General features: G+C 36.8%; 1 protein-coding gene and 1 pseudogene across 1 annotated transcript; one reads left to right on the plus strand and one right to left on the minus strand.

Moving 5' to 3' along the window:
• On the plus strand, positions 248 to 8,996 carry LOC107631776 (DExH-box ATP-dependent RNA helicase DExH3; the record flags this gene model as incomplete). Its single annotated transcript, XM_016335324.2, is given in 19 exon segments — positions 248 to 530; positions 876 to 1,030; positions 1,107 to 1,194; positions 1,372 to 1,617; positions 2,150 to 2,245; positions 2,783 to 2,971; positions 3,069 to 3,228; positions 3,309 to 3,439; positions 3,652 to 3,825; positions 3,907 to 4,179; positions 4,658 to 4,852; positions 5,266 to 5,469; positions 5,634 to 5,703; positions 5,872 to 6,020; positions 6,379 to 6,687; positions 7,139 to 7,198; positions 7,341 to 7,493; positions 7,622 to 7,732; positions 7,897 to 8,996. Coding segments are annotated over 19 exon segments (3,523 nt in total), but the record flags the coding sequence as incomplete, so codon positions are not given.
• LOC107633920 lies at positions 10,020 to 11,287 on the minus strand (annotated as a pseudogene).

Below are 12,352 nucleotides of genomic sequence, written 5' to 3' on the forward strand. Positions count from 1 at the left end.
CCTGAAAATTTCAGAGATTATTTAAGACATTAGCTTTTAAAAATTAAAATATATATTAAAAATAATGTGTAAATATTCCGAAAGGTAGTAGGGATGAACGGCGAAGCTAAAACCCCCAAAAAGTCCTGAAGCGAGTTGGGGGCGTTACAGCGGAGCTCACTTCAACTGTCTCTGCAACCATGTTACAGAGCTACTTCAGATTCAGACTCACAACCACAACCGCCATGTCCCTCAGGCCTCTCAGGCCCTCTCTTCCTTCCGCCACGTCCCACTTAATTGGCCTCAGGGCCTTTCACCTCCGCCCCACCATAGCCTCTCATCTTCGTCTCCGCCCATGCTCCGTGGCGCCAACCGGGCCGGTTGAGCTGGAATGGAACGACAGGCAGCGCTTCAAGCAGAGAACCGTTGCTCTGCCGTTTTGGCGTCAACGCAACTCCAATTACGGCCGTTTTGCCTACCAAGACTTCTCCAGTGATGATGAATCCGACGTGGAACTTGCCTCTTCACGCTCTCCGGCTCAGCAACAAATGGTTTGTTTCCATTCATAAGGCGACTATCTGTTTTTCATTGCGATACATGAAAGCCACTTAATAAGAGTTATGATATTTTATTTTAGAAAAAAATCAGGTGAATTGAATTTGTTGCAGCCGTGTGTATTCTCTGTACTTGAGTCTTGAAATTCCTCGGTTGAATACAAAGATTTTCCGTAATTCTCAAAGTGATGGAAAAACTTATTTTATGCTTACAGAGAGAGTGCATCTATTTGCTTTGCTGGTGGACTTCAATTTGGATAATCTGATACTTTGCAAGGGGTAAATTTTAATTTATGGATATATTGTTTTGCCTGACAAAGGAAGTTGCTTGCTGGTTGTTAGGGAGAGTCGACTCTTGAAAACATTGATGAGTGGAGATGGAAGCTGACCATGCTTCTTCGCAATAACGAGGAGCAAGAAGTTGTGTCCAGGGAGAAAAAGGACCGGCGTGATTATGAGCAACTTTCAGCTTTAGCTACCAGAATGGATCTATACAGGTACCTTAATGTTATCATTATTTATAGGTTTTCTCAATTCTGTTTGTTAAATTCTGAACAAAATTACCCTGGGCAGCCGACAATATGCAAGAGTTGTTGTCTTTAGTAAAGCACCTCTGCCAAATTACCGCCCTGATTTGGATGATAAGCGTCCACAAAGAGAGGTATCACATTGCATTGATGTTTTCTGTTCTTTTCCTTTTATTTATGCACTAAGAGTTATTAACAAACACCAGCCTTATTAATTGTTTTAACACTTTAAAAAGTTGTGATGTTTGGTAAATTCTTTATCCTCTTGCATGTTCATGCTCTGATTGACTGATTTTTCTGTGCTCTTGCAGGTAATCTTACCTTTTGGTGTTCATAGAGAAGTAGATACTCATCTCCGTGCCCATCTTTCACAAAAGCCTACAAAAAGGCTAGGTTCTTTTGATGATTCTTTGCATAGATCAAGTGATGCTGGAAGTATTCACACCAATGACGGGATTTATGAGAAGCCAGTGCCTAGGATCCATAATTCTGTTGTCAAGGAGAAAATCCTTCAGCGAAGAAGTTTGGAACTGCGTAATAAGCAAGAGGATTGGCAGGTTTATTAACCCTATCTAAATTGCATCTTATTTGCCAGTATATTCTTAGTTGGCATTTAAAGAGTGTTGCGTGTTCTTTTTTGAATATCTTCCAGTATTTAATTTGTGGATTTTGGGTTCCGGCAATAAAAACATTTTTATTGCTGGTTCAATTCAAGTCTCATTCGTATTGTGAGTGCAACTTTACGAAATCTAAGTACAATTAACGACCTTATTGGTCTAGCCCTGATCGTTATTGTAATAATGATATCTATTATGTTTGAATACATTTTTAATGAGTAATAGTTCTTATATTAACAAATTTAAAAAGTTGTTTGTTTCATTGTAGTTCTTTTGACTGGAGTGTAATGAGCAATAGTTGAATATTCTAGATGTTTGTGAGTTTTGATTCATGTTATCTGGTTTCTGAGCTTGATGACTTATGATTTGAGATGTTTGTTGATCTTCTCTATCTGTGAAAATTTGTGTGTATAAATGTCCTTGTACAATTTTAGCTTTTAGAAATTTATAACAGATGCTGGTTTATCCGTAGGGGTCTCCTGACGGGCAAAGGATGCTCGAATTTCGTAGAAGTCTTCCTGCATTCAAAGAGAAAGATGCATTTTTGAAAGTCATTTCAGATAATCAGGTGAAAAGGGAAAAATGTATCCCATGTGTTATGTAATGCTGTCACTGTCATATTACAATTTTTTCTGAGATTCATGCTTTGTTAGCACTGGAACCACAGTTACAAATTTAGTTTAGGGCTGTGAAGTGAGTAATGACTTGTAACAATGCAGCTATCCGTGATCGATTGTATGACTGTGACACGTTTGGAGAGGCATAGACACTGGAACATACATTTCTGGACAACATACATAATAGAGACTAATTTAGTTGTATAAGGTGCTATCAATCAGATCATGAATGGATGATATTCAATCTGATCAGCAAAATTTACCACAATAAAATACTCTGAATAATGTTTTTTTTTTAAATGTTATAGAGGTTAGTTATCAAATTGGCACAAGTTATAATTTCTTAGCAAGCTATAATTCAGAATTCGTGACATAAGTTGCAAATTTTTTTCTTATGTAGGACCATTTATTGCTGAGACTATGAATCCTGATATGCTTTTATTGAATGATAGTTTATATTAATTGGTGTTATTAATGAAAATTTGCAGGTCATTGTTGTCTCAGGTGAAACTGGTTGTGGTAAGACCACACAACTTCCCCAGTACATACTAGAATCTGAGATTGAAGCTGGACGTGGTGCTGGATGTAACATAATTTGTACTCAGCCTAGAAGAATATCTGCTATGTCTGTTTCTGAAAGAGTTGCAGCAGAACGTGGGGAGAAATTGGGAGAATCTGTTAGTTTGTGAATCTTTTGGGCTTTCTCGTTCTTGAAGTATCTGTTATACTTATGACTACTTATTAACTTATATTATCTAATTTGTCCTTCTGAAGGTTGGCTACAAAGTTCGGTTGGAGGGTATGAAAGGAAGGGATACTCGTCTTCTTTTTTGTACCACAGGTGTATTATTGAGGAGACTACTAGTGGATAGGACTCTAAATGGTGTAACTCATGTTGTTGTTGATGAAATTCATGAACGCGGAATGAATGAAGGTAGCCATATATAACATGTATATTCCAGTGTTGTTGATTGCGATACAAGTTTACTTACCACTGGTTTTCACTTTTGTCAGATTTTCTTTTGATTGTCCTGAAGGAGCTTCTTCCTCGCCGTCCTGATTTGAGATTAATTTTGATGAGTGCAACCTTAAATGCTGAGCTTTTCTCTTCCTACTTTGATGGTGCTCCAACTATGCACATTCCTGTAAGCTCCAGACACAAACAGCTTATACCATATTCACTTTCTCTAAAAAAAGTTCGTTTATAAAATAGAGACAGCTCTTTTTTCAGTCAGGTCTCAGTAGTAGTTGCTTGTTAAATATTTCACGAAGTGTCATGCATAGATTTCTCATTTTGCTTATAGTTATCTTTAAAAATACCCTTCTCCTTTTGATTTTATGGCCTGTGAAATTATAGGGTTTTACATATCCAGTCCGAGCACGTTTTCTGGAGGATATTCTGGAAGTGACTGGATATCGGTTGAATCCTTATAATCAAATTGATGACTATGGTCAAGAAAAAACATGGAAAATGCAGAAACAAGCTCTAGCTTTCCGGAAAAGAAAGAGCCAAATTGCTTCTGCTGTTGAGGTGCGTAACTTGCTGTAACATTCTTGCTTTTTTAGCTATTCTTTTTGGGCTAATTCTGTTCATTTCTCTGAGTTTGTTTAGGATGCACTAGAAGTTGCAGACTTCAATGGATATAGTCTACGCACTCGGGAGTCATTGTCCTGCTGGTGCCCTGACTCACTTGGTTTTAACCTTATTGAACATGTGCTTTCTCACATTGTCAAGAATGAAAGGCCAGGTGCTGTTTTGGTTTTTATGACTGGGTGGGATGACATAAACTCCTTGAAGGATAAGCTCCAAACTCATCCTTTGTTAGGAGATCCCAGCCGTGTCTTGCTTCTTGCATGTCATGGATCCATGGCCAGCACTGAGCAGGTAATGTTCATAGTAATAGGCTGGAAAGAAGCCAGCAAAAACAGTTTCCACAGTCTAGTTTGCGATTTAATTCAAGATATCAAAGTGCTATATAGTTCCCCTCATAAGCTTATTGAGGGTAAATATTGTATTAAAAATGGGTTGTTTCTTTTACTGGCTGTGGGGAACATTTTTTTTTTTCAGATTATTTGATTGTAGAAGGGGAGATATTTCAAAATGCAACTTGGAATCAAGAGTCTTGTAGAGCATGAATTTAATCTCATCCATTTACTGCTGCAATTGCGTATCTAAGGGACTTACTTTGTCACGCTTGCATTTATTTTGCTGCGGAAGATGGGGGAGTGTTGGATTTCATGTCATATTGAAGCGATTAACAATAACATCTGTGTGTCACCTTACATTTCTAGTCATATTTATGCATAGCAATGTATTTTCTTAAAATTTTGTTTGCTTTCCTGTTTTTTCTTTTCTTCTGCAGAGGTTGATATTTGAAAACCCTGAAGGTGGGGTGAGGAAAATTGTTCTGGCAACTAATATGGCTGAGACTAGTATTACCATCAATGATGTTGTCTTTGTGGTTGATTGTGGTAAAGCTAAAGAGACATCATATGATGCACTAAACAACACACCTTGTTTACTTCCATCTTGGATATCAAAAGCTGCTGCCCGGCAGGTATTTTTTTATTGTTTATTTAATTTTGTGGATATTGATTATTTACCCCTTTGAGGTTGAACATTGTCAGATTAAACTGGCTAAGGAAGACCTAGAAAAATTGAGAACAATGTTAGAAAAACCGTTGATCCGTATTTTTTCCTGAAATTTTGGTTTTTCATCGGGTAATAGGATCAGGATCAGCTGTATTTTCTTTACAACAAAAATCTAATAAGGTTAGATTGTAAATAATGTGTCAATTGGAACAGATGGAATTGTTGCTGTCACATGCATAGACATTCTTGTATAGTTTAGCTAACATACAGATGTGTATAGATTCACAATGTTTGATACTTTCGAAATTACTTCTTGTTATGAAGTATATGGATTTGCTTATTTCGGTTGCTTAAAAGGTTTCAATTTCTTTTCTTTAGAGAAGAGGAAGGGCTGGTCGTGTTCAACCTGGTGAATGCTACCATCTATATCCCAGATGTGTTTATGATGCTTTTGCTGATTATCAATTACCAGAACTTTTGAGAACACCTTTGCAGTCCTTATGTTTGCAAATCAAAAGTTTACAACTTGGAAGCATATCTGAATTCTTAGCTAGAGCTCTCCAGCCACCAGAGCCGCTATCGGTAAAAATTCATTGTGCATATTTTTGGAACTTGTGCTGAAATACGATGGTTGTTAATTAACTTCGTTACCAGTGACTTGTATACATAAATTTTAATACATGTTCAACTTATATAAGTTTTATTTTATTTAATTAATTGTATTGTCAATTAATTTGATTCTGCAGGTTCAAAATGCTGTTGAGTATCTGAAGATTATTGGGGCCTTGGATGACAATGAAAATTTGACAGTTCTAGGTAGAAGAACTAGTACTTTATTGTTTCTTGCTCTCAACTTCCCTTCCCATTTATTCTTCCAACAAAGTTTCTCCTGTCATGGGTTTATCCAAGCTCTTCTTTTTTAATATTACATTTAGCTATATAAGACAACTGCTGATATTGTCATATTGATTTGTTACTTTCCAGGGCGCAAGTTGTCAATGCTTCCTGTTGAGCCCAAACTCGGCAAAATGCTCATTCTCGGCGCTATCTTCAACTGTTTGGATCCCATAATGACTGTTGTTGCTGGTCTTAGTGTAAGGGATCCATTTGTGATGCCGGCTGACAAGAAGGATGTAAGTCACCATGACTATCGTTTTCCCTTGACATTGGATGTAAATCTTGCTAGAAAAATAGTGGATTTTATCATTTTTTATGTTATCATGTGATGACATCACTTGTTTTTTGGAATATTAATATTGGAACTAAAGTTTAACAATATAATCTGATTAAGTATGTTGGACCTATCAAGTACCAAGCATGCTCTCTGGTAGAGCATATTAATGTTGAGTAAAAATGGCTTCTATTGATTCCTTTTTAGCTCAAATATTATCACTAATTTATCAAGCAGGATTAAAATAATCAATATGCTATGTGTGAGGCAGAAAAGGCTTAACTTTGTATTTAATTGTTTTATATGCATGTTTCATACAGCTTGCAGAGTCTGCTAAGGCCCAGTTTTCTGCTCGAGACTATAGTGATCATCTTGCACTTGTCCGAGCTTATGAGGGTTGGAAAGAGGCTGAAGCTCAGCAAGCTGGCTATGAGTACTGTTGGCGAAATTTTCTTTCTTCTCAAACACTTAGGGCCATTGACTCTCTTAGAAAGCAATTCTTTTACTTGCTTAAAGATATTGGGTTGGTTGATCACAATTCTGAGACCTACAGTAGATTGAGTCCTGAGGAGCATCTTGTCCGAGCAGTCATCTGTGCGGGTTTGTTTCCTGGAGTATCATCTGTTGTGGTAATCTCTTGTTTATGTTAATTCTACTTCAGTTTCCAATTTTCACTCTTCTTTTTCCCCCCTGGCTTTCCATGTGTGTCAGTGTTTACTTTGGTCCATCCATATGCGTCAGTGTGTGTATTGTACTGCTCCAACATCTGCAGAATCCATTTTCTAATTCTATTAATGGTATTTTCATTAAACAAACATGCCTGAGTGACACACATATACACAAATAGGAGGTGTATGGGATTCCTTACAATTGTGCTCCCTCTTAGTTTGTACTCAGTTTTCCTGTTGATATGGGCTGTTGTTTCAAGGACATATAAACAACAGACGATAGCACGGGGAGTTGATCCCATCAATTCAAAAACTCTTGTGATGTGGAATAATACTATCTTATTTATATTTTAGTTATCATTTTATTTTGTAAATGTTGTTGACATGAAGTTGTGCAAATTGTGTTTTGCAGAACAAAGATAAGTCAATAGCACTGAAAACAATGGAGGATGGCCAGGTTCTTCTGTATGGTGTAAGTTTCTCATATATATGTTGTTTTACTAATTCTCATTTTCTTATAACCCAGTTTTTTTTATTGGATTAAAGTATAATTCACCCAAGTTCTAATAGTTTAATTTTGGGTTTCTATTATCTTTTGGTTCTGTGCTGTCTAGAACTCTGTAAATGGTAGTGTACCCAAGATTCCATACCCATGGTTGGTGTTTAATGAAAAGGTGAAAGTGAATGCTGTATTCCTTAGGGATTCGACTGGTATATCCGATTCAGTGCTGCTCTTATTTGGTGGGAATGTATCCAGAGGTGGACTGGTAAGTTATAGCTTATTTCCTCAACACTTTTCACAGATCAGTTGTTCTTTATCGTATATGTACCAGTTGTTTCCTTTTGACTGTTTATTGTGGTGCAATTTGTGGTGAGCATATGATTCTTTTGACAGGATGGTCACCTAAAAATGTTGGGAGGTTATTTGGAATTTTTCATGAAACCTGAATTAGCTAACACTTACTTGCGGTTGAAGGGGGAGCTGGAGGAACTGATACAGAAAAAAGTATGTTCAATCCAATTGATCATAGTTTTTATTATATTCCCGCATTTCTCAAATTCTTCCGGCCATTATTCATTTGTGTAAAGACTTATTCTTCATTCAATTTTCAGTCTCTCCAAGTCCATGACATACTTATAATTTACTTTATGCTTTGCATGTTTTGCCAGCTTCTGGATCCCATGTTCGATACACAATCGCATGACGAGCTTCTTTCAGCTGTTAGATTGGTGATATCTGAGGACCACTGTGATGGCAGATTCGTGTTTGGTCGCCGGGCCACACCTGCACCCAAAGTAAAAGAGGCAACAAACTCCAAAAGTAGTGCTGGAGTAGAGGCTGAGAATTTTAAAAACCAGCTTCAGACATTACTTAACAGGGCTGGACATGAAGTGCCAACTTACAAAACAAGGCAACTGAAGAACAACCAATTCCGTTCCACTGTCATTTTTAATGGCTTGGATTTTGTTGGCCAGCCTTGCAGCAACAAGAAACAAGCAGAAAAATCTGCTGCTGCCGAGGCTCTTCTATGGCTGAAGGGTGATATGCATTCTTCACGCGATGTTGCCAGCCATATGTCTGTGCTTTTGAAAAAGAGCAACAAGAAAGATAAGAAAACTTCATCAAAACGTGCTAAGTGGAGCTGACTCAAATCTACAAGATCTCCCTATCCTGGATAGATAATTTTTACATGGTTTTTCACCAAGGAAGAACATGTTCATTTTCAAGGCACTGGTTTCATCTTTCCAGTCACAATTTCAACAGTAAGTGTATGGAACTACTAATGGTGAGGGAACTAGAATCTAGATGTTACAATCTGAGCCCTTGTGCCCTTTTTTAAGATCTGGGAGTACTTGTTCTTGTAAAGGGTGATTCCATCCAGAATCTACCGAGTTTCAAAGCAAAACGGAAAACAGCTCTAGATTGGGAGGCTGAGCAGCTACCGTTCAGACTAAGGACACTAATCTATGCTGATCATGCAGTCTTCCAATTCATTGTTTTTGATGTGGAAGTTGGAAGGCATATCTGTCCACTATTCTTTAAAGTATATTGTAGCTGCTTAGGAAACAGGTTTACATTAATCAAGTTAGCCGATCATCCATTTGAATGAAATGTAGTATATGTATTAAGGGACTTGGTACACCTACAAACAATCTTTTACTTATAATACATTTCGTCTTTATATGGAAAGTAGTCCTGAAGTGAGAAATGTAAAGGGAAAATGCAATTCTTATACCATATTAATATAATGAGGTGGCATTGGTGTTTACTTTTGGATGAAGAACAAATAAGAAAAAGGTCATCTCAGAGAGTATGATTATACATTAATTATTTTTAAACCATTCTCTAAATAAAGAAAAATAGATTAATAGGCAATTAGTCTATAGTTGCTTAAACCAAAGCTTAGTATAATTGCAGAAATTACATGTCGTTCTGCAATGTAATAGACTAACATTACGTTGAATTAATATGAATTTTTAATCAGAATAACATTACGTTGAACTAATATGAATTTTTAATCGTATATTATATTGTATGAGCACTAATGTTAAAATAATTACGTCATTATGTCCATATTTTAGTTCAAACTAGTGTTGCTATCCTTGTGGTGCACAAAATAAATGTGTAAATAATTTACTATTCAAGAATAAAATGTAAAATTTAAGAAGTATAAATGAGGTAAGGTTTACTTTGGTCCCTGGAATCACCAATGATCATTAAAGAAGTCCATAACTTTCGAAAATAAAAAATTGACTCCTGAATTTATAAATTGTGAATCTCTTTTGTCTCTGATTCAACTGTCCATAACACAGTATTGACATGTAATGTTAAAATGTTTGTGTGATAGTTCCAACAATAAGGTGACACGACTAAAATTTCAGCATGATCAAATAGGTGTTTTAAATTGATTAATTAACCCATTTTAGTTATCAGATTTTATACTGGTATTTGACAGAGAAACTAAAATAAGTTCAATTGATTAATTTGGGAAAGCTATTTACTGTTAGAGATGACAGTTGAATTAGAGAGGTAGGAGATTCACAATTTTACAAATTCAGTGACTGATTCAATCATTTTCTAAAGTTGAAACTATTTTAGTGGGAGTTGGGAATTTCAAATACCAAATTGAGTTATATTTCAAGTTCGACTATATGCTATATTTTAGGCGACCAAAAGTCCAAAAGCGAATAGTAAAGAAGACAATGAAGACAAGTGGAATAAGAACATGCATCCATAGAAGGGACAAAGACTCCTAGCAATACACATGGTGCCTCTGGAGATAAATACATAATGGGACGAACCAACCAAAAACATCCAATTGGTTCAGTTAAATAACTCTAAACTTATTATCATTTGCCGTTATTATACATCATGAAGATACTTTGAGGGCAACTCAAAGTCATATTTGACAAGCCATTCGAAACCACCATGAGGAACTTCTTGTATCAAAACTGCATTCTCAGGAAGGAAAACAATGTTAGTGAGGCCAGCTCCATTTAATTCCCAATAGCACATCACAAGAATTCACCACATTTGCAAAGTTTGACATGCTTCCACCAGCTTCCATTACAATCGCCTTGAATCCCATGCTTCTATCCATCTTTGCTATTTCAGCTGTGTTAGTGAATGATCTTGAAAGAATCAAAAGCCTTGGCTGCTGCTTCTTATTCTTATTATTCTCATCTTCACCCTTCTCTCTCAATTTGATTGCATTAACTCTCTTCTGTGAATAAGAGTCTCTCAGAAAACTCCTAAAGTCTTTCATGGAATAAGAGTACTTTTGAGGGTCAATGCTTAGTTCTTTCGGATACCTTTTGAGACCAACATTCACACCTGGGAAGCAGTGCACTTGGTTATCTTTGCCAATGTTCAAGACCTCATAATTGGATAGCTTATTGAGGATTGCTTGGTACTTAGAAATCCACCAAGGACGCATTTCGGACACAACAAATTTAACTTGTCCATTGAATTGTCTAGAAGTCAGAAACAGTGGGATGATGATGTCTGTGAATTCATGGAATTGGTTGCCAATATAGCCTGAAGTAGAGAATACCACAGCTGGAATGCTGTGATGTTGAGTTTTCAGGCAAGATTGTTGTTTCAGGTCTCACAATGTAAACAGAGGAGGATTTTCTGCGGTTCAATTGCAAGAATGATTAGCAGAGTTAGGGTCCGGGTTGCCAATTTTTCGGTCAAACCGGTCAGACCGGTCCGGATTTGATAACCATGCGTGAAAGTTGCTTCCCACCTTCCCTTTATTCATGTGTGTAACATGATATACCGGCCACATTCTCTTCAACCTTTAAGAACCTGACCTTGTTCGCTTGGCTTCAACCCCTGACTATGTCCTTCATAACCTTGTTTTCTAAATCAAAACCCACTTGGGACTCTCATCTTCTTCACCTTCTAACACCATTCTCAACAACCATTTATCACCAAGGCACCCCTCTACTTCTCCTGCTACCAACCCAAACAAAAACAACAGCAGCAGCAACACAACCCCTTTTCAGGCTTCAGTGCTGGTAACAACCTACTTTTTGGGTTACCAAACAACCCCATTAGCCCAATGCAAATTCAAGTTTTTCAGTCTCTCGTGACAGTATCTATGGTGGGTCTGTGTCAAAATCTAAACTTCACTTTCACCTAGTATGAGGAGTGATGGTGCTGGTGACTCTTTTGTTGATGAGCAAGAAATGGGTGATTAACTTTCTTTTCTCAACGGTCACTGAATAATAATGTGGAAGCTGTGGATTCAATTAGGCTTGATTTGGGTCATGGCCTCATGGGTGCTGTCAAAAACAATGGCGATGGCCATTTCTTCCATAGGAGGAGTTACTCGGCTAGTGACGCGTTCTTTAGGATGCCTGATGAAGTGGGAATTGAGTACAAGCCATGTCTTTACTTTGCAAGAGGGTTCTGCAAAAATGGAAGCAACGGCAACTTTGCTCATCATCATGATGACGTGGACAACGCCTGCCATTGTTGATTCTCCAACTGTGGAAGAGCATGGGGCTCTTATGAGTTTAAAGGCTGCACAACATCAAAGATTAATGGCTGCTTCTCAGCTCATGTCTGCTGGTGCTGCACTAACCCCAATGGACAAATAGTCAAATACATTAACTCTTCCATGCTGCTAAGGAATGATCCCTAAAGGTTATGATGCATATATATTTATAAACTTGTTAATGGTAACCATAATGATAGGACTTTTGATACTTGTTCTCTATATCAAATTTTCTTCTTCATATTCATAGACGTGCACCTCACGAAGGAAAAAACTTCAAATTTAAAATAAAGGAGCTGTGCCATATCGAATGGTGTATCTTATTGGGTGAATGTGTTGATACTTGCTCTGTACATCAAGTTTTTTCCGTCATATTAAGTATTTTATTGAGCGAATGTGTTGAATATTTTGAAAAAAATGCTTGATGTAAAGAATAAATATCAACACAATTATCCATCAAGAAATACAATTTAATATACATCTCCTTTATTTTATATTTGATGTTTAAGAATATTTGTCTTTTCAATTCATTGCGATGAATCATATCCAAAAGTTTTCACCTTGAGCTTTTGTATTTAAAAGATTTAAAAAATTTTAAAAATTTAAAAGATGTTTATATT

Source organism: Arachis ipaensis, chromosome B03 (assembly GCF_000816755.2).
Source record: "Arachis ipaensis cultivar K30076 chromosome B03, Araip1.1, whole genome shotgun sequence".
Classification (NCBI taxonomy): Eukaryota; Viridiplantae; Streptophyta; class Magnoliopsida; order Fabales; family Fabaceae; genus Arachis; species Arachis ipaensis.